Source organism: Megalobrama amblycephala, linkage group LG23, assembly GCF_018812025.1.
Source record: "Megalobrama amblycephala isolate DHTTF-2021 linkage group LG23, ASM1881202v1, whole genome shotgun sequence".
In the NCBI taxonomy this organism is placed as follows: Eukaryota; Metazoa; Chordata; class Actinopteri; order Cypriniformes; family Xenocyprididae; genus Megalobrama; species Megalobrama amblycephala.
In genome coordinates, this window is record NC_063066.1 from 13887294 (window position 1) to 13911306 (window position 24013).

Sequence of the window (24013 nt, forward strand, 5' to 3'; positions counted from 1 at the left end):
TCATTGATGTTTTCACATACAGTGTTCATATATGTAACATATGGAAGTTATTTTCATAGAAATAATTATCATTAGGCCTAATTGATGTTAATGTTTAAACAAATGTTTTACTGTCACCTGTTTTGTAAATTCAGGTCGGGTCTTTTAGTAAGGAGGGGATTCTGTTCGTTGATCAGTTAGGAGTGTGAAATCTTAGATGGCGAGCCAACCAACTGGGTCTTCTGGAGTCTCTGCGAACTTGAACTTCAAATCCTGAGAAACATTACGTGGTAGGACTGTTACCAACAAAGAATATTACAGACATTAGAGGACATTTTTTGATTTTGGCCACTTTTAAAAAGGGGGTTTTATTTCATTTTGTTTGTACACCGGCTACATTCTATTGTGACTTTGTACAATATCATTTTCCTACTAAAGTTACACTGAAACTGTTACAGTGAATCTGTCCATTCATTTGTGTTGCAATGTCTGAACCTCTTACGAACCTAGAGTTGTGTATTTAGCTATAGAGGGGTTACAGTAGGTAAATAACGAGAGAGGTAAACGCAGGTCTACGCAGAAACCAAATGATAAAGATGGCTTTGAAGACAACAAAACACTGTGCAGTGCCAAGTTGTATAAACACAGTCTTTGCATTGCCTTCTGATCCCAACATTAGGAAAGAGTGGATGAACTTTATTTTTAATGAAGTTTCAGACTGCGTAAGTAAGAACTTGGTCCTTTGTTCACTTAATTTTACCGTGGATTCGTTTACAAACAAGGCACAATTCGATGCAGGATTTTCATAAAGATTGACTATATTGGATCTGACAGTAAACAGCACCGCACAAGTGTGAGTAACTGTTTTTTTTACGTGGTCACTATTGCTTTGTCTGTTATTACAAATCGTTTGGTATGTAAGTATTTATGCATTTTTAAATTGTGATTAAATTACATACAGAAAGTGCTCAAAGGATACTCTCTTTGTAATGGTCGAAGCTGTCGATCACACAGCACGAGTTTATCTGACTTGCCAAAACTCACGTTATAATCAGTGACTGTTTGAACTGCATAATGAACCACATTTGCTGTATTTACATCATGTTTGCGTTATTAGTTATGGTGAAAGCACCGTGAGAGGGCTGAAATCATGCTGCAACGACGAGATCACTGCATCCACGCTATCAACAGACTTTCATCGGCTACAAAGCTCATCGATGAAGCCTTTCATGTGATGTGAATAGATCTACAGGGACTTTGTCCACATATAATGCAATAATCATCACTTTTCACGATCCATTAATCTTGACAGCTATAATAGTAAAAAGTAGTAAAAGTATTCGAGAGGGTTCCACAGTGGGCGTTTTTACACACCCCTTCAAACAGAGCGTTTAAATCAGAGGGCTAAAATCAGAGTAGAAAATGTCCATTTATTTCTAAATTATGACAATTTTTATGTAAAAATCATATTAACATTATAAGTGCATCACAGGAAACATTATAAAATAATAAAAAAATGCAGTTCATGACCCCTTTAATGTTTTTTAATTATTTTGTTATAGTTGTCTTTGAATGCGCTATGATGATTTGTCTGAAATATGATTTCAGTTAAATTATTTCAGGGCTGCATGTAGAGAAGAAAATGAAAGACAAATGCCTATGACATTTATCCCTTTAATGTGCTTGAATTATTGACACATAAAAACTCAGATCACCTTTAATACAATTTCCCATGTTAGCAATTATTTCTCAGAATTTGTGGCAGGAATAAACATAGCCGAAGATGACAAGCTCAGAGAGAATGATAAAACAGAAAAAAGTGGATGTGACCAGTGTAATAAATCTGTCAGACTAAGGTAGTCAGTCACATGTGATTAACTGCCATCTCTCACAAAAGCAGTCTGTCAGCAGTGTTCAATTAAAAAGTCATTAATTATATTCTATGTTTGACCTGCAGCCCTGTGAAACTGATTGTCTGGAGGTTTTACTGCACTGTACAGTGCCTGTGTGTTGAATCTTACGCACTGTCTGTTACAATATTTCTTTTTATTTTTGTCATGATTATGTGGAAAGATTCATGACTGAATTTTACCTCCCCCCCATGAGTTCTTACTCATCAAAAATGGCTTCAGATGGTGAATACATCAGCATAATGTATCATAGCATGCTTAATTTTTCATTGACTACGCAGAAAAGTTTAGAAAGAGGTACAATTAAAGATTAGAATAAAATTCCCTAATCTAAACTTTTCAGAGAGCTGGGAAATAACTGGGGGGATGTTGACGGAGGCAGATCTAAGCTTGTTTCATGCCAGGCTGTTGCCTTCAGTTGGGTGATGACCACAACATTTTTTTTTTTTTTTTTACTGTAAGCCTCGAGATGGCGGACCCCTCAGCCGTCATGAATTTATAATAACTGCCTTTACCCATTGCTCACTTCACAGTATCTCAGATCCGTTCCCATAAGACAGAACTGTACCAGTGCAGCAATCCAGTCACGTAACTGTGTGAACATGAGAGCTACTCATCAAAGTGCGAGTGGAGTGTTCCTGAGGTGTGGAAATGATGGGATACAGTGAAGGGGGGTTGCTCAGGGGATTCTCAGGAGGGCAGCTGATAAACACAGATCCACTGTTGTAGAGATGAAATGAGGAGCTAGAAATTCCAAGACAATTTCTCTATCAGCCTGACCAAAAAAAAAGGGCTCATATGAAAATGAATGAGGAGAAAAACAGTAATTAACTGAACTTAATGTGAAGTGTTTTCCTCTCGTCTGACAGGAGCAGTATCTATCGGCCTGGTCAAAAGGCCATTGGGGTTGCTGGTAATGGCTCTGCAGGAAGCTTTACAGAGGTACCAGAGGCCTGTTTAATGAAAGCTTGGGCTTTTTCTTGAATCATTGAGATGCAAGAAAGGGACTTTTAATGAGCCTGACCTTTCAGGGACCAATACCTCTGTCTGATCCCTGAGTCCCTGTCTGAGGAATGACAAGAATATTTAACACTCGTTCCTCGGTCAACACTAGCTCAGATATTTTCTCGTTTTATCACAAACTTGAGATTAATCCTTGTGATGACATTGTCATAGACATTGTCGATTATAATGATTTTCTATAAAGTGTTATCAATAAGTAGGGCTTGACAATCTCATCTGACACTAAACGACACTCGGGACAGTAGATGAAACTGTGCTGCATTGTCACGGAGGTTTAGCATTTGCATGATTTTTAAGCCTTTTCAATTTAAATATCCAAGCGCAAGAAGAAGTGAAAGAGAAGTCAATTCAGAGCTCGCTTTCAGAGAAGTTTTGTGCGTGCAACACGTACCCGAAGCCCGCGCACAGAAAGCCACTTCTCAGACAGCGAGCAAATACTGAATTGAGTCCTCTTTCACATTTGAGCTGACACATTCACACAAAATTGTCAAAATGCCAATATTGGCAAGTATCCTTGTAAACATAGTTGGTTATGTCTTAAGTGAACGTAAAAATTTGAAAAATAAAACGCATGTGGCCAGTTTACACAGAAGGGTTTTTGCTATTGAAAGTGGAGATGCAGTGGAACCCCCCCCCAAAAAACGGCATGGTCTAGAGACACGTTTTTAAAAGTTGAACTTTTTTTTAACTTGAGCAACATGCTTTTTGAATGCTGCGTCATGCACAAGATACTGCAAAACACGAGCGCAACTGTTATAGTAATATCTGTAATAGCAACAGTATATTGGATCTGTGCATTAGATCTTAAAGTGACAGCAGCCTAATGTGCCCCAGTTGATTTCATGATTTAGCTTATAATAACAAAAACTAATTTAGATTGTAAATATAATTTGGATTTGCAATTTAACAATACTCAGCTACATCTCTGATACATAATAAAATGCTATTTATTTGTACATGTTGTTGATAAAACTGTAAATTTCAAACATATTTACTTTACTACTTTCAAATATATTTACATTACATTTCTGCTATTCATCTATTAAAGTAAGTTTTAAATCACATCTTTGGTACACTTCAAATGTGCGTAGTATCAGCTCTCATATTTTATGTTGGTTAATTGTGACGGGAAAGATTTAGCCTCTGCACATGCTTTATATAGTGCTATAATCTGCCAACTCTTCTGAAGGAAAGTAAATCTGGCTAGATTTCAGCCCAGTCAGCTGCAATATTATCAGACAGACCTTGGGGCAACATGCTGGAATGAGAAGCTTCATAAGAGGTCTAACTCTGCTGATACACATGATTTGAGTCCTTATGTTCTTCATAGTAAGTACAGGGCCGCATGTGACCCTCGGCAAGTGCAAGTTTCCCTTGTGGGCTCTGAAAACACTATTACAGATGTATGGATAATATTCATGTTGAGATAAATGCTAAAAATACAGACTTTGTCAGGACCTGTTGAGACTAGAGAATATTATTTTTTAAAATACTTGATTTTCACATTTCAGAATATATTCTTTTATGTTCCACAGAAGAAAGTCATCAGATTTTTGTGTTTTTCAATCACAGAATTTTCATTTTTGAGTGAACTATCCCTTTGATACTAGTTTTATATGAACACACTCACAATCCACTGATATTCATTAAAAGATTCATTAACCATCATTATTGTCTCACAGCCATATAGGTCTCAAAACAAACTGTAGGATATATCCAGTTCTAAGCTTTAAACTTTTAGACAACAGCAACCCTTCAGTTTCTTATTTAACTGAAGAAATTAACATCCGTCCGAAAGGCCATCTTGTAATTAAAAACCTGAATTTCTTTCTTTGTTCTGTGGAACACATTGTGAAAATTGTCTCAAATTGTTTCATCGTATGGACAAAAAGTTGAAACATTATTTTGTGTTCCACAGAAGAAAAAAAGTCAAACAGGTTTGGAACGACATAATTTAAATTTTTGGTTGAACAACCTCTTTCAGGATTCTGGAGCCATGATGACTTTCACCTATTTTCAAGTATTTTTAAACTAGTTTGTCATGGCAAAAGAGAAACTTTAACAAATGTAACACTGCAGTAAACCGCTTGAAAATAGGTTGGGTTTTGGATGCTGGTTTTAACTAGCTTCAGCCAATCAAGTACTAACCATTACGGAAAGCATATCACAGAGCATGATAATCACAGTACCACCCTAGTTTCAATTAGTCCCAGCATACACTTTGCTCATGACTTGCAAACATATGCTGCTAATTTCTTTTCATTAGGGAGCCAGTGATCAGAAAACATTAATTTTCAAAGTGGCCACTTTTTACCAAAGGCAGGGAAATGATAGTCATTAGACACTAATGGACAGATTTCCAGGTTTTTAGGGCAATTAGCATAATATGAGATGGAGTTTAAAAGGCAGGTTAACACATTTAAACCGCAATTTCAAATGAGAGGGAACCCCCGGACCGCGATTTCAACTGATGGGAGCCCCTGAGAAATATAAATTCATGTGTCCTGACATCCGGGACATCAAAACACATCTCTGCTCATTTCCTTGAAAGCTTGAAGTCAAGCATATTTTTCACTTTGGATCTTTACGTCTTTTAAGTGCCATATTTCTGGTTGGGGTTTAAGTATAACCGATTAAGTTAAATGGACTGTGTATTTAAAATAGAATGGATTCTACTGCATTGTCAGTTTCTTGCTCACCCCCCACCCCAATTCACTCTAATTTCAAAAACGGTCAATTTCAGTCTTTCTATTTCATTTGTTATACCCATGAAATATACTTTTTTTTTTTTCACGCTTTCCTTTTGATCAGCATCATTCAGGGAATAGGATTTGGTTTTCACCCTGCAATTTTCCGAGATGCATTTTTCTTGGCTGATGTGATCTATGCCCCTTCTGTGGTAATGTTCCTGTGTCCATGGAGACACAGGAGGATATTGTGGTGGTATGTGGACTCAATCACCCACTGCCCTTAAGCACTGATTGGACAGATGCCTTAGTAGAAAAAAAAAACGTTTGAAATCTGACATGACTCACGCATACAGGTCAAAGCTGCCATTTTGTGAACATGGAAGTGAATAGAATAAACTACATTTGTCAGCAATACTCTGACCACAGAAATATCTTGCAAGCCTTCAATGTGATTTTTTTCTAGCCTGACATTCAAGTATGAACTAGCAAAAACAATACAAAGTAGAAGAGACGGACCATACGGAAATCAGAGCACTCAATATGGTGGCTGTAATGAAATTAGTGCCTTCAGTTAAAAGAGCAAATCATCATTTTTATAGCATTTGGTAGCTGTAGAACATATATAGGTGCTGGTCATATAATTAGAATATCATCAAAAAGTTGATTTATTTCACTAATTCCATTCAAAAAGTGAAACTTGTATATTATATTCATTCATTACACACAGACTGATATATTTCAAATGTTTATTTCTTTTAATTTTGATCATTATAACTGACAACTAAGGAAAATCCCAAATTCAGTATCTCAGAAAATTAGAATATTACTTAAGACCAATACAAAGAAAGGATTTTTAGAAATCTTGGCCAACTGAAAAGCATGAGCATGTACAGCACTCAATACTTAGTTTGCCTGAATTACTGCAGCAATGTGGCGTGGCATGGAGTCGATCAGTCTGTGGCACTGCTCAGGTGTTATGAGAGCCCAGGTTGCTCTGATAGTGGCCTTCAGCTCTTCTGCATTGTTGGGTCTGGCATATCGCATCTTCCTCTTCACAATACCCCATAGATTTTCTATGGGGTTAAGGTCAGGCGAGTTTGCTGGCCAATTAAGAACAGGGATACCATGGTCCTTAAACCAGGTACTGGTAGCTTTGGCACTGTGTGCAGGTGCCAAGTCCTGTTGGAAAATGAAATCTGCATCTCTATAAAGTTGGTCAGCAGCAGGCTAAAGTTGTCTTTAGCCCAGGCGAGACGCTTTTGACGCTGTCTGTTGTTCAAGAGTGGCTTGACACAAGGAATGCGACAGCTGGAACCCATGTCTTGCACACGTCTGTGCGTAGTGGTTCTTGAAGCACTGACTCCAGCTGCAGTCCAGTCTTTGTGAATCTCCCCCACATTTTTGAATGGATTTTGTTTCACAATCCTCTTGCTTGTACACTTTTTTCTACTACATCTTTTCCTTCCCTTCGCCTCTCTATTAATTTGCTTGGACGCAGAGCTCTGTGAACAGCCAGCCTCTTTTGCAATGACCTTTTGTGTCTTGCCCTCCTTGTGCAAGGTGTCAATTGTCGTCTTTTGGACAATTGTCAAGTCAGCAGTCTTCCCCATGTTTGTGTAGCCTACAGAACTAGACTGAGAGACCATTTAAAGACCTTTGCAGGTGTTTTGAGTTAATTAGCTGATTAGAGTGTGGCACCAGGTGTCTTTAATATTGAACCTTTTCACAGTATTCTAATTTTCTGAGATACTGAATTTGGGATTATCCTTAGTGGTCAGTTATAATCATCAAAATTAAAAGAAATAAACATTTGAAATATATCAGTCTGTGTGTAATGAATGAATATAATATACAAGTTTCACTTTTTGAATGGAATTAGTGAAATAAATCAACTTTTTTATGATATTCTAATTATATGACCAGCACCTGTATGTGCATTCACTGGACCTACCTAAAAATGTGTGATGGCATCAACACGCAACCACATAATGCAATTATAATGAGATTTAGACAATATTGCAATTAAACTTACCTCCATGTAAACTCATAATCTTAGTAACCATAATCATAGTAAAATATTTGATGTATGCCAATTTTAATCACAATAAATAGGCGTATAAACACTTTAATTTTGTCCATTCCACTCTGGCCAAAGTGCATGTCTTATTTGCTTGTTTATGACGTACACAAATGATGCTGTCATACGCAGATTCTTAATCGTAGGGGTAAAGATGGCATCGCATTTTTAGGATGCTGAAGAAACTGAGGTTATGTTCACAATTTTAGTGACATGAATATAATTCAGTATATTAATGGTCGAAAACATTAAAATTGAAGACATTTGTTGGCATATCACCAGAAAAAAATCCAATACATCCATGGAAATGTGTTTTGCATTTGATGTAAGAAGATTAAAACAGTGCCCAGTAACATGCCTACTGTATGTGAGTTCATCATTTGTGCAGAGCATTGGGGAAATATGTGAATAATGGCAGAAAAAATAACCACAATTCTTACCGAATAATCAGAATAAAGAAAATTGCATGTAAACGGGACTAAAAAGGATTGCTTGTGTCATGTAAACATCTTACTGCGATTAAGTCCTTGCTCTGATTATTGGAAATAATCACATTATTTGTACACATGCAAACATAGTCAATGTTATCAGATTTAGTGAATCAGCGCAATGTTTAAATGATTCAGGCATTTTATTTTATTTTTTTTAAGTTTTATTTATTTATTTACATTACCACATTGTTACTGATATCCCACCATGCAAGATGGCAGCAGAACTGATTTTGGTAACTAGTATGTTAGCCAATGAAAATGAATGCGTACATGTTCAGGGTGAATTCAGAGCATATTGCAAGCATTTTTTTTAACATGTAAAAGTTTTTTCATCTATCTAGTTTTAGAGTAGAGCTTGAAAGCTCTAAAATCATTAGTGTTGCTTCACAGCTTTTTTCCCAAGCAGGCTTTTTCCACGTTGTTTACAAATCCTGCATCATTATTAGTGTCTGTAGAAAACTCATTGTTATAAACTAGATCTATGATGTGGTGCAAAAGCAACTCAATGGAAATGTATATCTCACTAGCTTATTGCAAGTATAAAACTCACTTCATAACTTTATTAAAAGTCAAGCTCAGCTGAAACTCACCACAACCCACAGATTGCACATTTTAATTCATAATGCAATCTTTAACCTTGGGGGAGGCTGGGTGTGACATCTCAGAAGACCCATTAGATTAGATCATGTTTCAATGCTAAATTTATTCTGTGTTGCTGAAAACCTTGAGAAATGTGTTTAATGCTGTGATGGTCTCATTTTTAATCTGATCTTCCTCTTTGCCCGTAGCCACCGTTCCCCCCAGATTCACAATTTGTTTAAACTGTGGTTTAGCTGTAGCTTTCCCGAGCTATCAGCTTAATGCTCTGGTGTGGCATAATTAAGACACTGAAGCTATTTTTGTAAGTTTATACTGATTTGCAGGGAAACGTGATACTTTAAGCAGCTTTTTCCCAATCTAATCATTTCTGCCTGTCTGCTGTAGCCTTTATTTTTCTCTTTTTGATCAAAGAATGAATTAATTGAATAATAAGTGTGAAGCTGAAAGCACATTTCATCTTCTAGCAACTACGTTGTCAAAAAATTAGACATAATTGGTGGTACAGTATGTAGAGAAAAAAAGTCATCAGTGTTGCTTGGTTACATAAATCCCTAAAGTATCAATTAATAGAATGGGCTTTGTTGTGCAAGTAATTTTTGTGAAAACCACAGATTTTTTTTATTCACCAAGGCTATTTACATTAATTGCAATCAAACAATATCATAGCTAATTGGTACTTCATCTCACAAAAATGTACAACAAATGAGCCCACCTGCCTTTCAAGCTTAATTTGTAGACAAACAAACAAATATATGAATATTAGGATACAGCACCATTATAAAAGAAAAAGAAAGTTTTTCAATATCTGTTGTCCTCTCAGCTTTCATCTTATTCCCTTACGGAGACAGACTTTGGTTCAGTGGGGATTGTCTGTTGTCAGTCTGTAAGACAGCACTCCAACTTCTCTGATTACTTGTCTGATGGTGCCAGCGCTCTGACATAGAGCTCTGATGGGTCTTTTTGTGACGTGATCGACTCTGTCAGAGCAATAAGCAGTGAAGCCTATCAGATTCACCCTCCCAAGAGGGTCCCACAGGCCCATCTCTCTCAGCAGGGACCATGGATGGCATTTCAGTATTGTAAGTCTGCCATTCAGTCTTTTAGACCTTTTCTTTTTTTAAAGTGTTCATTACACTTTTTTTGTGGTAACTGATGTTTGTTAAAAAAAAAAAAAAACATGCTGAAATGACCCGCATGTTAGCTCTGTTCCAAAACCTAATTAGCTGCCTTGCTGCCTACTGCAATTTATTGATACTTTTCAATATTGAGTGATTTAGGTATGCTCAAGTTTTTACTTTTTTGTCATTTCATCTGTAATTTTGGATTTTCTTCCCATCCTTACACAAGAAAATCAAGTCTTTTTTTCTCAGTGAAAATACATACTGTATTTGAAAATGATTTGGAAATAAGTCTCTTATGCTCACCAAGGCTGCATTTATTCCATCCAAAATATAGTAAAAACAGTAATAGTGTGAAATAATGTCATGTCCTGTAATTCTGTGAAATTGATGATCCTTCAGAAATCACATGCCAATTTGGTGCTCAAGAAACATTCTTTAATAATATAAAAGTTCAAAAGAACAGAAATTTATATGAAATGGAAATCTTTAGTAACAGTGTTAAAGTCTTTATTGTCAATATTGATCAATTTCATTGGCATCCTTGCTGAATAAATGTATTAATTCTTTAAAAAATCCTGATACAGAATCCAGAATCTGTTATAAATTGCAATGAAGATTTTGTCTGAAATTCATATTTTTAAATTTTTTTTTTTTTTTTTTTGAGACCTAAATGTAAACTCTCTGCTCCACTGTCTCCAAGGCAAAGACGTCACCACAGAGAAGAAAGATTAGGCTCCTGGCAGATGAGTGCTGTTGTGATTTTTCTCTGTATGCCCATTTAGGTTAATGAAATGAGAGCTCAGAGAAATTGGGCTGGAATTCAGGTGTGACAGAGAAATGAAGGCCAGGAAACAGAAGAGCTTAATGAGTGAAGTTGAGCAGCAGCCTGTTTCGGCTTCCCTTCTATGGGAAAGACCACACCATTTCCTGCTCTTACCCCAAAACACATTTCACACGTGTACATATGTACAGTAAATGTCTAATTAGGACCTGCAGCATGCTACCAGAGGATGATAAATGTGGTTCATTAAGTGAATGTTCTGTATGAATATGGATTGATGCGTCAGTTCTCATCAGGTTCTGGATTATTTCCACTGATTTAAACGAGTCTCTGTACACCATCCATCCTCTCAAAGATCTGCTTCTTGTTGTCTCACACATTTATCTGCTACACTCTCTAGCTTGCTCAGGTAATGAGGCCCTCCTGTCTGGTCGCCTCAGGGGCTGTGATGTGCTTGCAGTTGTGCTGGTTACTTCACAACTCATCTCTCTGTTTTCACTATCTCTCCCTCAGGTGGTCCTGACTCATTCTATCTTCACATGGTTTCCACAACACTCCACCTGTCTGTGAAGCCAGAACTGTGGGTCTGGTGCCAGTGTGGGCAGAAAGTGTGTGGAGAGGTCACTTGCTGCGTTTTAGAGCCTCCAGCTGTTCCTGCGCTCACCATCACTGTGTGCTTTTGCTTCACGTTAAATAAATTGAAGACCACAATGGCTTGAGTGTGCGGTTTTCAAAGCCTTCCTGGGATTCTGGGAGAGGAACTCTTTGAGAATTTGTGGTACACTGTGGCCTCTGTAAGTCATGCTGCATATATTTCGAATAGACGTTTTTTCTTTTTGAACATATGCAGTATTGTTTCTACATTACAACGCACAACCATATCAGTAACTACTCAACAACTCTTTGTACTGTTACAGCTCAGGCACTTTTCGACTCAGGCTCAGCGGGAACGTTTATTTCAAAGAATCTCCTCCAGCATCAAGAAATACCCATGTACAAAAGGCTTAAATATTTACTCCATCCTGGGAAAATTGCTGGGCAGAGGGCTGATAACTCACTGTACACCTGTCATCTCGCTTACAATCCACAACCTGCATAGGGAGAAGATCTCATTACTGGAGCTAGAGGGTTCAACTGCTGATATCATCCTGGGTCTCCCCTGGCTACAGACACATTCTCCTTCAATTTCCTGATCCAATGGAGATATTCTCAAATGGAGTGAGTATTACTTCCAGAATTGCTTTCAACTTCCTTCGAAAAGACACAGAAAATTATCTCTGTTCATTCATCCCAAGGACTCCATCTCTGTAAATTCCACCACCATCAAAAGGCTGAATGTATCCACAGCGTTGTGTTCTCCAGAGGAGTATGGGGAGTTCCAGGATGTTTTCAGTAAGCAGCTGGCCACTAAAGTTCCTCCTCATTGGCCATGGGACTGCACAATTGAGATGGTACCTGGAGCCAATCTATCCTCTGTCGATCCCGTAGCAGAAGACCATGGATGAGTACATCAAAGAAGCCCTTAAACAAGGATTCATCCAACCATCTGCCTCTTCAAGCTTCTTCTTCATGGCCAAAAAGCTTGGAGGCTTGCGGCCATGCATTGACTACAGGGCTCTCAATGACCAAACCATCAAGTACTGTAATCCTCTTTCCCTGGTCCCATCAGCCCTGGAGCAACTGAGAGGTGCCCACATTTTTTCCAAACTGGACCTGCTCAGCACCTGTAATCTCATCCGAATTAGGAAAGGTGATGAATGCCGTACCGACTGGCTAATTAACCATCTGTATCCCAGGCTTTCATGGACAAGGTTTTCCGAGACATGCTCCAGCAATTTGTTATCATCTACATTGATGACATTCTCATTTATTCTTGGAATCTGGATGAACACTGCAGACACATCTTTCAATGACTCAGGGAGTACCAGCTTTAACTGAAATTGGAAAAGTGTGAATTCCATCAGCCCTCCATCCAATTTCTTGATTACATCATTGATGGACTTCTGTTGTAAGTTCATCGCCAATTTCAGTCAAATCGCTGCACCATTAACCACAGTCTCTATCGTGGAATCCAGCGGCCACCAGCGCTTTCCAACAGCTGAAGAATACCTTCTGTACCGCTCCCATCCTTAAACATCGCTATCCTGACTTCCCCTTTGTCGTAGAAATGGATGCATCTACCATTGGAGTGAAAGCGGCTCTCTCAGCGGCAGAGTGAGTCAGCAGTACTTCATCCATGTGCCTTCTTTTCCAAGAAACTGACCCCGGCAGAGCAAAATTACGACATCGGGAATTGCGTTGTCCTCGCCATCAGACTTGCACTATGTCAAGTCAAATGGGCCTTATTCTTCACCCGGGTCCAGTTCAAGGTTACCTGTCATCTTGGACAAAAGAACACCAAAGCTGACGATTTCTCCCATCTTCATTTTCCAGACCAACCTCCACAATTGCCTGATCCTACTCTCCCTCCAGCCCTCTTTGCTTGTGCTATTCAGTGGGTGATGGATGAAGATTGCTATAGCCTCCAGAGAGCGCACATTTGTACCATCAACTTTGTGCGTCTCCAGGATCAGGGCATCCAGGTTTCCAACAAACCCTCTCACTCCTCCATGAACATACTGGGCCACCAATAATGCTGCACATGCACCATTTCCAGAACCCTCAGACACCTTCCAGAAGGCATGCTGCAACTATTGCCCATTCCTAACAGACCCTTGTCTCATCTTGGCATCGACAAACGGAGAGCAAAATTCAGGAAACCGGACGTTGTCAGCGGTCATACTGCCATGACCACCAAAACAGCTGGAACTGTTTTCTACCATGGGACAAATATGCACAGAACTCCCTTCATTAGACCACCACTGGGCTTACTTCCTTTCAGTGCATACTCGATTACCAACTGCCCCTGTTTCCCTGGTCAGGTGAACCATCAGACTTTCCAGCTGTGAACTACTGGTTCCAAGAGAGCAAGAGGGTGTGGGACTCAGCTCACATCCACCTTCAGAGGACAGTACGGGACAGACATAAGAGCCAGGCTGATGCAAGAAGATCAGTAACACCCCCTTACCATCCATAGCAGAGTCCTAGAGTCATTGGACCATTCAGCGACAAATCAATGATGCCACGTATCGTTTAAACCTACCTCATCAATATAAAATTGCTCCTACCTTCCATGTATCACTGCTTAAACCTCATCATGCATCTCTTCTCCCTTCCTCTATAGGACTTGGTGCTGATGAAATACCTCGATCAAATACAGGCTATTTCCGCTGTGTATAAAACATACAATAACCCTTAAAATGACTAATTATATATGTAAATATGCACTACTTTAATGACAAGACAAGGCAATGTAGCTGTTGTGGAAAAATATTATAAAAAGTACTTGTCACAGCAGCAATCGTTCTCTCCTCCTCCATGTTAATGGCCCTCCCTACTCGGGAACTTGGATATCAAAATTATAACAAGCTTCCCAGTGGTAAATACAACTTGAGAGGGCGTTCATGTACAATTTTTAACTATTATTTACTAGAAACTCATATTTACAATAATTCCTATAGCATGTGAAGGCAGCATAAATGTAAAATATCTGAGTCTGTGTGCCTCTCAACATTGTTCGGCAGCAGCTGCAAGTTTAACTTCTTCAAGAACAGTGACATTAATTAACTCTTTACTGACAAATGTAGCAGTTGCAAACCTGACTCCGCATCCATTCATCCGTCAACACACCAACGTGATTGGCTTCCCAAGAAAAACGTCACGACGCGACTGCCAGCAATTCAAAAAACCTGGCAGATCCCCCCTCCAGCAAGGACCACAAAGGGAATCAAAAACACCTACACAAATGCAAGTAAAACCCCTTAGCTGAACTGGTGCATTGATATAAAATTTAATAACCCTGCCAAAGAAACGAGAAGAAGGGTTAACTAAATGATTGATGGTTTGTTCTGGTCAGGTTTTGTAAAATGCATCTATTGCTAGAAACTTGGGATTTTATCATTTCACGCTCTTAAAACTTAAAAAGCAATGCTCCAAATGCTTGCATGTTCATCATTTTTTGAAGGCTGCAGTGGAAGTTTAAAACTTTGATGAATGCAGTGTCGTCTGGATATCCCATGCGTAAAAACAATTTGCATACTGTGCACAGTATCGTTGCTGTGTAGTTGCTATGTGTTGCTGTGCTGAGTTTTTTTCAAATGTGATACTAGTAGTACATCTGAATGGGATTTTGAACCCAGTATCCAACATGCAGTGTCAGGCACTCATCCTAGCGTAGTGAGCTCAGGATGTTCCTTTCACCTTTATGGAGTGAGACCCATGGGGCTTTAGATAGTCTGCTCAAGCACACTTGAAATAACCAATTTAATTGGAGCGCTCTCCATTGCCCCTTGCAGTGCGAGGCATCAGACTACGACTGAACACTGGTGGGGTGACAAATTGTTTTTTTTTTAAGCACTGTTGACCTACTGCAAACAAGGACATTTTGGAGCTGGTTCATATAGGAAGAACTGTGATTAATTTGTATAAACAGAAAGAGGTATAGTTGCTCTCTCCCTCTAAGCTCACTCACAGTGTGGGTGGTATGTCATTCACAAGCATCTTAAAAACTCAGTGAATGAAGTCCATCCAGTACTTTGCTTAGGGGAGTAAAGGATTCCAAAGTCTAGACTAAGTTTGGCCTCACTCCCAGAAGCACATCTATAAGTCGATGTGACTATGTGCAGGACAACACTGCTTCCTACTAAAAAACAGAAAACTGTAGAGTGGAAGTTTTCTTTTCCTTTTTTGTTCATTTACCTTGATGAGTTTTCTTCAAATTTCTGTGATCTTTCCATTCCTTATAATGTGTTGTTTCCTGTGAAATCTAATAAACAGCGAGTGGGTAAAATCAGACAGTAGCTAATCTCCTCTTGCTATAAGATTAGTTCACCTTTGGTTCTAAACCATGGCGTATGCAGGACTTCTCCAATCAATTAGTCTAATTAAACCCTGTCCCCGCAAGCTCACGTTCATCTGCCTGCACTTTTGAGTGCAATGTTCACATCTCAAAATCCAGTCAACAGCTGATGAATGGAACCAATTCTATATGTTCCAAAAGTTTTACATAGGCATTCACACTAGAGCTTTTGGTGTAAAAATCCTTACAAGGTTGGTTGCGAAACCATGCTTTAGATTTGAATTGTTCTGCACTGATTTACCTAATAGCTCTGTGTACTTACATGGTGTGCTCTAGCAGAGAATGTAGTCTCTGATCTAGAAGGTACACTGACAACACAACAGTGACACAGGCAGAAATGTTCCATTGTCAGATGCAAATATTCTCTCTGACCTCCAGGAATTCTGCACTGGAGCCATTTGTCAGAGCAGCAAACAGTGTCTGATGTAGACGGGCTTAGGCCAGTAAGATTGGTGGCCAGAAACCTTCTTCTTGGACATCAAGGTGAGGGTGAAAATAAAGAAGAAAGGGAAAACGGGGAAGCGATGTGGGAAACCCCGATGAGCTGATAAAGTTCTTGAGTAATAGATGGGGCATGGTTTTGCAGCTGGTTGTGCAGACAGATAAAGAGCAAGTCTACATATTCATGTATGTTTAATTCATCCTATTGGCTTCAGCTGTTAACAAACAGAAGATACCCCCCCCCAAATGTCTGCTTGGGACAAATGTATTTATTTTCTGTTTATTTATTATGCTCTCCCAGCTGTTTTAAATGCTATAAATGTATACAGTTTATTAATTACAATATCTGTTGGTCAAAATAATGATTTGACTTTTTTTTTTTTTTGTTTTGTGAATTTTGTTTCATAATTTTAGAGCTAAAATTCTGCTAAAAAGCATAACAGAATTTTTATTGACAAGTTACATTGTGACAACTTACCCCACTATAAGGGATCAGCATGTGTTAAGTAAACTGTATTTGTTTTTCCTGGGCAATTGTGGGGGAAATGTCATTGCTTTTTTATAGTAGAAGTCAACTCTAAAAATAATCACTGGAGTCAGAAGTGTGACAACTAACCACGGTCATGATGCATAATGGCATGATTTGGCAAGCTTATGATGCATTCCACTCCCTAATTAAACTATTAAATCTAGAGAAACAAAAACAGTCTATTTTCCGTAGGCATAAGGAAATAGACAAATTTGATTGTTTTCAGAATAAAGAAATTGACCTATACTTGCACCAGGAGCATTGAATTGTTTATTAGACTGATGCCGTACAGTCACAAGCACTGACATAATGTTCTCTATAATGGCTACATCTCTATTTGTCTTGTATATAGCAATAGTATTTATGGTAAATACACTCAACTCAGACTCAGTGGCTCCATCCCTCATGACCTGTTGTACTCCAGTCCATCAGTCATGCTAATGTTCATAAAGGTATTTCAGATGCCTCTGGCATGACCTTAGGCCGTTCGCATCCTCCTTGGCTACTTCTGCTTTTCTCTTGAGAAACTGTAGCTGCTTCCCTTTCTCCATTAGGAAAAAATCAGCTGTCATGCAGGGTTAATGGATAAGGCCATAAGCTAAATAGATCAATAAACCACAATTGTCATGGCAACTGACCGGCGGAGCCAATCTCCAGTCGCTAGCATCGGCGCTCTCGTAACTACCATGACACCAGAAATATCAATAAACCAAACACTGGGTTGGCGCGGCCCAGTTTCTGAGCCCGTCTGGAGGTCAGAGCGTTAGTCAGGCATTTACTGAAAAGCTGTGATTAGCACTATTGAATTTAATTTGTTCCTACAATAGTGGGCCGGAGTCAAGGGGTGCCCTCACAGAGGGTAATAATTTATTCAGCGTTCAGAGGAATTACATGGCTCCAGTGTGCTTGTGTTCTCATTTCATGCTGAAAAAAGTGCCGCCTCGCTCCCTGACATTGTGTTATCTGACGAGCACAGTTGTAATCCCCACTTCAGCTTCCATCTCCCCTCACCCACCTCCCAAAACTGCTTCACCAGCCATGCGTGACATAGGCTAGTGAACAGGAAAGTGGAGCAAAAGATAAAGATAGAGGGACAGAGAGACTGATGTGTCCTGGTGGGTGTTGTTACTTGTGTTTACTATCCATCCTTAAAGTAAATGACCTTGTGTCATGTAGCACATGGGGAAGTGCTGTTTGCATGCTTCATTTTCCACATCTGCAGGTATTGCACTCATTTGTTCTCAATGGCATTGCAATTTTATTAGTTTTTTTTTATTAGAAACAGCACCTCCTGCCAAGACCTCTGTTTGCTTCCTATTATCTTTTTGAAAGATCTTACCCCAGGATTAGATGAGTCAAAGCTGCCCAGCTGTTATGAGATCTTCAGCCAAACAACTTTGTTGTACCATCATTGGATGTGACAAATTGACCAGCATGCACAGCAGCAAAACAAATGCTCTGTTCCAAAATAGTAAGCTCACTACTGAGGCAAGATTTTAAGGCAACATCCTAATTTTAAAATGTACAACATTTTCTTACAGGGGACCATGCCCCTGGATCCACCTAGAGTAGGGGTGTCCAATCCAATCCTGCTCCTCGAGGGCCACTGTCCTGCAAAGTTTAGCTCCATCCCTATTGAAACACACATGAACCAGCTAATCAAGGTTTTACTAGGCATACTAGAAACGTCCAGGCAGGTGTTTTGAGGCAAGTTGGAGCTCTTTTTTGTGCTATTTATTTTTATATGCTTATGAGAGTATTGTTAGTTTGCAAGATGCAAACATCAAACTAATCCCATACACAATGCTATTTGGGCAGTGCAAAGACTTGCTGCTTATGTAAGAGTGTTCCATGTTGGTTACGTATATGGTTCCATGGTGATATTGATGCTGCCTTCCTATGAGATGAGTTGCCTTTCATTACATTCTGGAACAGAGCAATGATGTATATAGATTTCTATGGAGTATAGATTTCTTTATCAATCTATCTGTCATTCTATCTAGTTGGACTCTAACCTGTTTTGCTGTCTCTGAATTTGTGACTACATAATAATGTAGTTAATAATAACTACATGTAACTGCATAATTAAAATCACTCCTTTATGTGGTTTTAATTGCACTGAAAGTAATAGCTCACTGTAGCAACCTCCAGTAGGGCTTTTCCAACAGGGCTTCAATCTGTCAAACCATGAGCAGGAGGAGAATCCCACAGGCCCTTCATTTAAATAAGGCACTGTGGCCCAACCAGATTAGTTACACTTCATGTTGTGCTTCTCATGCAGCGGTGTTGTATGGTAGCTGGCAGTGGAAAGAAACTCATTTCACTACAGCCCACTGGCTATGCACTCAAGCTAAAAATCATTTTTGCCAGGTTAAGAGTCAAGTACCAAAAACGCAAGAGAATTGTTTATTTTTGGGAATAAATGCACCGGCTTCTCACTCACAGCTTATCTCTCAACAAGATCTCTTGTCCTTTTAGACCCCTCTTAGTTTTCAGGTGCCCCACATGCAGTACTCCTTTTCATTTGGTAAAAAGCGAAGGGCACGCACTTTTCTCACACCTCGATGATGAGTGAAATTGGCCAGGAACAATCATTCACACTACTGCACAGCAGTCTGTCACCTCTCGACTGTATGCTCATGTTCACATCACTGAACCACTCGTGCTGCTGTCCCACAGTTTTGTTGCAAACCCTGGGTTAAATCTGCCCCACTATCTACCGCTCTGCATACTGTTGTATGCTCTCTTTGTTTTCACAGTAGAGCTGCTGAGGCTGACAGACAAATATTTGTGGGAGAGGTGCAAGCACTGGTTTGCTGTGAGCAGGTGAATAACATTGTATTAGAGTTGCTTGTAGAATCCTGATTAGCAGACTTTAAAAAATCCACTAGAAAGTTGTTCAAATTAACTTAACGTTAGTCATTTAAAAAGTTATAGAATATGATTATTTATTAAAGATAAAAATCCACTAGAAAGTTGTTCAAATTAACTTAACATTAGTCATTAAAAAAGTTATAGAATATGATTATTTATTAAAGATAAAAGTGCTGTCTTTAATATATTGAGCTTCAAGCAAAATACTTTGTATGCAGCAGTATCCAAATAGAGATATATGGCGCATAAATAAATGAAATATTGGCTACATTCACACTGCAGGTAAATGTGGCCAAAATCTGATTCTTTTTTTTTTTGCCCTCATGTGACTAATATCTGTTTTCGCCATGACAGTGTGAACAGTACAAACCACATGGAATTTAATATTTTAAATTCCGATTTGTGCCACTTAATTCGGCTACATTCACACTGCAAGCCTTCAAGCTCAATTCTGATTTTTGCTCAGATCTGATTTTTTTTTTTTTTTTTTGTATAGCTGTTCACATTGTTGTTTTAAACGTGGCCAATATCAGATTTCCAGTACCTTTTTAAATATGAAAAGGTACAAACAATGAAAAAGTAACCCAATTCTGCAGGAAAATCACGGACTTGGCAACACACACAGCCCGCTGTCATACAGAAGTAAACACAGAGAACATTAAAGGCCTGCTGAAGTGTCTTGGAACGCGCATTATTCAGTGTGTTGACGTAATTTCAACTGAAACAGAAAGACAAGGCGATATAATGAACAGCCCCGCCCCTTTTTTTATAGTCAATAGTGTTTTGTTTATATCACAGCTCTGCCAGAGCCGTTAAACTCAGTAAAACCTCTGTTTCCTTTTAATATCTAACAGTTATCCTCCTAATCTGCTCTCTCACTTTAATATACAGCATTCTGTGCAGAATTTAAATGGGTCCGATACCTTTCGTGGTCTGAGCCGACTCGTTGATATGATCCTCTCTGTGCTCTCGTGTCCCTGGGCCAGAGCAGACTGTGCTCGCGCTGCGGCGGTTCACGTTATACTAACGCGAAGACGGACTCCATTTGCGTCAATGGAAAGCATATTTACACTGTCTGAGTCATTCCTTATTCTCTATATAGTGCACTATGTGCCATTCACCATGTGGAAACTAGTAAATGTTTGAGCAAGTAACCAATTTCAGCTGCAGATTCAGTTTCTGTTGATAGTGTAGGAGGGGGCGGGACTTCAGATTCTAGAGAGCATTTGATTGGACAGAAGATCTGATGAGAAGCTGAAGTGCGATGTGATGTCATGAAAATCCATGATCTTCTACTGACTACCTTTCGCAGGTTGATGACGTCTTGATAACGTTGGGTATGTAAAATCTTTGAATAGACTCCCATGAGCGCAGAATCGTGACGAACGTTGATCTCAAGTGACGTAAAAATCGTGTGAATTCCGATATGACTGTTCACACTGTGGTCGCATTACAAAACATCTGACCTGTATCGGATTTAGTACCGCATATGGAAGTGGCACAAATCGGAATGAATGTAGCCTTCGATTTGTGTTTTTGAGGTTTTGAGGTTTCTGCCGTGGGGTCAGTTGTTGTTTTTTTTATTATTATTAATTTTTTTTAAAAGAAATTAATTCTTTTTTTTTTCAGCAAGTACACAATTGTGTTAGTGAGCATGTGTGTGTGTGTGTGTGTGTGTGTGTGTGTGTGTGTGTGTGTGTGTGTGTGTGTGTGGAATATTGATTAGAGTTTAAAATAAAATATTTAGACTATGGAGCTCTTGAAATACAATGTTGCCCTGGATGATTGTTATTATTCACAAATATTTCAGATTCAGGCAGCCAATCAGAATTAAGTATTCCAGAGATTCGTGCAATGAATCTAACTAGTGTTTTGCTCAGTGGCCCCTGACCTCTGCATTTCTATTACTGCAGGGAGCTGTGCTGGTGTGACTTTGGGGTCAGATTTGGCACACTCTCCTTGCTGATTGGTGGGAATGATGTACTCTTGCTTGAAATCTGTGTATAGCCATGAGCAGAAAACTGAAATCTGTGTACTGCTTAATTATTAATAAGAGACAAAGTGTGAGCTGCACAAACCCCTTTGTTTTCCATATCAGCATCTTAGATTCTCTTGCAAATCCCTCTGTTTCTGTCTTGACAGATGTCTTTGTTTCACACAGTGCCAGCTGCTCTTTCAAACTACGTTAGTCTCTTTTTCTCAAGGTAATGTTCTTTATATGTTTTCCCTGAGGTTATGCTCAGTTCAAAACTTTTATTATAAAACTGAAAGATGTCTGTGAAAACTGATAGTGACTTTCTCATATTTATCTTCACTCAATCACCACACAGCTGACCTGTAAGACTACACAGACATGCCGAGGCTGTCCTGAGTCACTCTTCTTCACAGTGCATTTTGTAAGTTCTTGCCAATGTCTGCGGTCCTGTCGCTCAATGTGACCTGTCTACCTGCTAATCAGCCACCTGCTGGATTTCTACCCAGGTCTCTGCATGGCTCCTTTCACAGCCATTGTCGCCCCCTCACCTCAGAGTCGGACAGCTCAGCCCAAACACCGCTCATCTCTGCCTCCATGTTCTGTCCGCTCTGAATCGCCCACACAGTGTCTGCAGGTTGACACACTGAGCCGGTGAGTACGATCGCTAAGGGATGTCATCTCCCACCCGAAAGTCACACCACGGGCCCTTCAGAGACACTGAAGCCTCTCTATGCTCATGTGTGCATGTAACATGTGACATACCACAACATCTACAACATGTTCCTCTGCCAGTCACCCTGTCCCTGGCTGTCTCATACCTTCACCTTTCATTACATCATCATGACTCCCAGCACTTTTCCTGTAATCTCATCTTGAATGACTTCACTCAATCTTCTCTTCATCCCTCACTCTGATTCTCGACGGAGTTTCCGCCAGTGTCTCTCTCGCTCTCTCAGAGCGGATGCTCGTCGCCAGACCCAGGCTTTGGGATTATGCAAATTTAGCTCCAGCCTGTTCACACCTGGATGCAATGGGGCATGAAACAGGGAGTGCACTCGCTGCAAAACTTTTCACTTTTTTCATTCAGAGAGGGGGGAGAAAATCTTATTTTGCTTTTTTAAAAGAACTCAATGTTCCTTCTTTATATTGTTAAATGTTTTACTTTATTTAAAAGAGCCACAATAAGATTTAAATAGCACTGAGTTTCTCTATATAGTCTTGCTTTGTTTGAGTTAATAAAATATGGAGACACAACCCATACTGTGTGCTAATGATTTTTATGCTGCTGGATATTGTTCAGGCACTCCATATCAATAATATGATAAAAAAAATCTGCTATACAAAACGAATCAAACTTTTTCCCTTTAATTTTATAAGGAAAAGACTAAAGAAATTTGATATTTTATTTTAGAAGGAGCTTATTTCAGCAGCTTTCAGCTCTTTCAAAAATTGTTTCTTGGAATTTCAAAATTTGCATAAATTGGCAGGAGCACTGCATTTTTTTTACTCTGTCAGTTTGAGTTTAAATTAATCACATTTCCATAGACTGACTGTTATCTGTGTTGAGAAAGTTTACATTTACCAGCCATAATTCTAAAATAATAACCTTATCTAGTTAAAGCTTCAGCTGAAGTGTCCAGATACAACAGTCAATTTACAGAGCGATGCATATATATATATATATATATATATATATATATCAGGTTTGACACAAAATCTTACCTAACTATTTCTCTCTCTCAAAAAAAAAAAAAAAAATGAAATACTCTCACAAAAGATTTCAGTGTGACATTTCTTAGAATGAACAGACCAAATAACACTACACCACACAAGCAACACATGCATGCTATTAAAAACCACTTCTTCTCTTACCTGATAAAGCCCCCTTGGAAAAAGAAAAAAGGCAAGACATATAAAATCCTTATGACCTGAGGGAGCATTCTCTTGCTCAGTCTCTCTCTTTCTCAGTCCGTTTGAAGAACTTACACTCTACAGAATTACCAAATCCAAAGAGGAGCAGGTAAAACTCGACAGGAATGCATTGTCTTGCAGAGTGATCCGAGCCTGTCTGTGAAGAAACTTCTTCTGCTTTCCTCCCTGCTCACTTCTGCTGGCTGGAAAATCCTCCACAGTGTCCCACCCCCCCCCTCAGATGTCAGCGAGTGTAGGTGAGAGCGCAAGCATGTCTGTGTGTCTGGGTTTGTGTTTTGAAGAGACTATGTGCTTTTCCCTTTCTTTCTCGTTCTTTTTTATGGCCAGCTGCTCGCTCCAGGAATTATAATGGAGAGGATTTAAAGGGCCAGCAGCGCATTTGAAGGCAGGGAGATGGCGTGCTGTGAGCCCACTGAGAAGAGGAGCAGAAAGAGGAGGATCTAGGAGATCAGAGAGGGGGATGGAGGTTTTTCTGGCTTTGTTTATGTTAGTTTTTTCTCTCTCTCTTTCTCTTGGTAAGGAGGACGAACCACTTCAAGGCTTTGCTTCATTGCACAGATGTGTGTACTTGAAGGATTGAAGGAGACCCAAAAACATAAGAGCAAGAGATGTGCTTACAACATATGCTAGCTT

At 39.2% G+C, this 24013-nt stretch overlaps 1 protein-coding gene and 2 long non-coding RNA genes across 3 annotated transcripts in view; 2 read left to right on the forward strand and 1 right to left on the reverse strand.

The window, feature by feature from the left end:
* Nucleotides 1-23678, reverse strand: part of glra4a (glycine receptor, alpha 4a) — a 44089-nt gene extending 20411 nt beyond the window's left edge. Inside the window, exon 1 of the mRNA XM_048176625.1 lies at nucleotides 23321-23678. Within this exon, the coding sequence (XP_048032582.1) occupies nucleotides 23321-23388 (68 nt within the window). The 5' untranslated portion in view covers nucleotides 23389-23678. The remainder of the gene's footprint in view (nucleotides 1-23320) is intronic.
* LOC125259178 overlaps nucleotides 1-24013 on the forward strand; it is a 53950-nt gene that overhangs the window by 745 nt on the left and 29192 nt on the right. Inside the window, exon 2 of the long non-coding RNA XR_007182740.1 lies at nucleotides 135-269. This is a non-coding gene — a long non-coding RNA (uncharacterized LOC125259178). The remainder of the gene's footprint in view (nucleotides 1-134; nucleotides 270-24013) is intronic.
* LOC125259180 lies at nucleotides 21210-22783 on the forward strand. The gene is made up of 3 exons (XR_007182742.1): nucleotides 21210-21677; nucleotides 21804-21869; nucleotides 21955-22783. It is a non-coding gene; the product is annotated as an uncharacterized LOC125259180 (long non-coding RNA).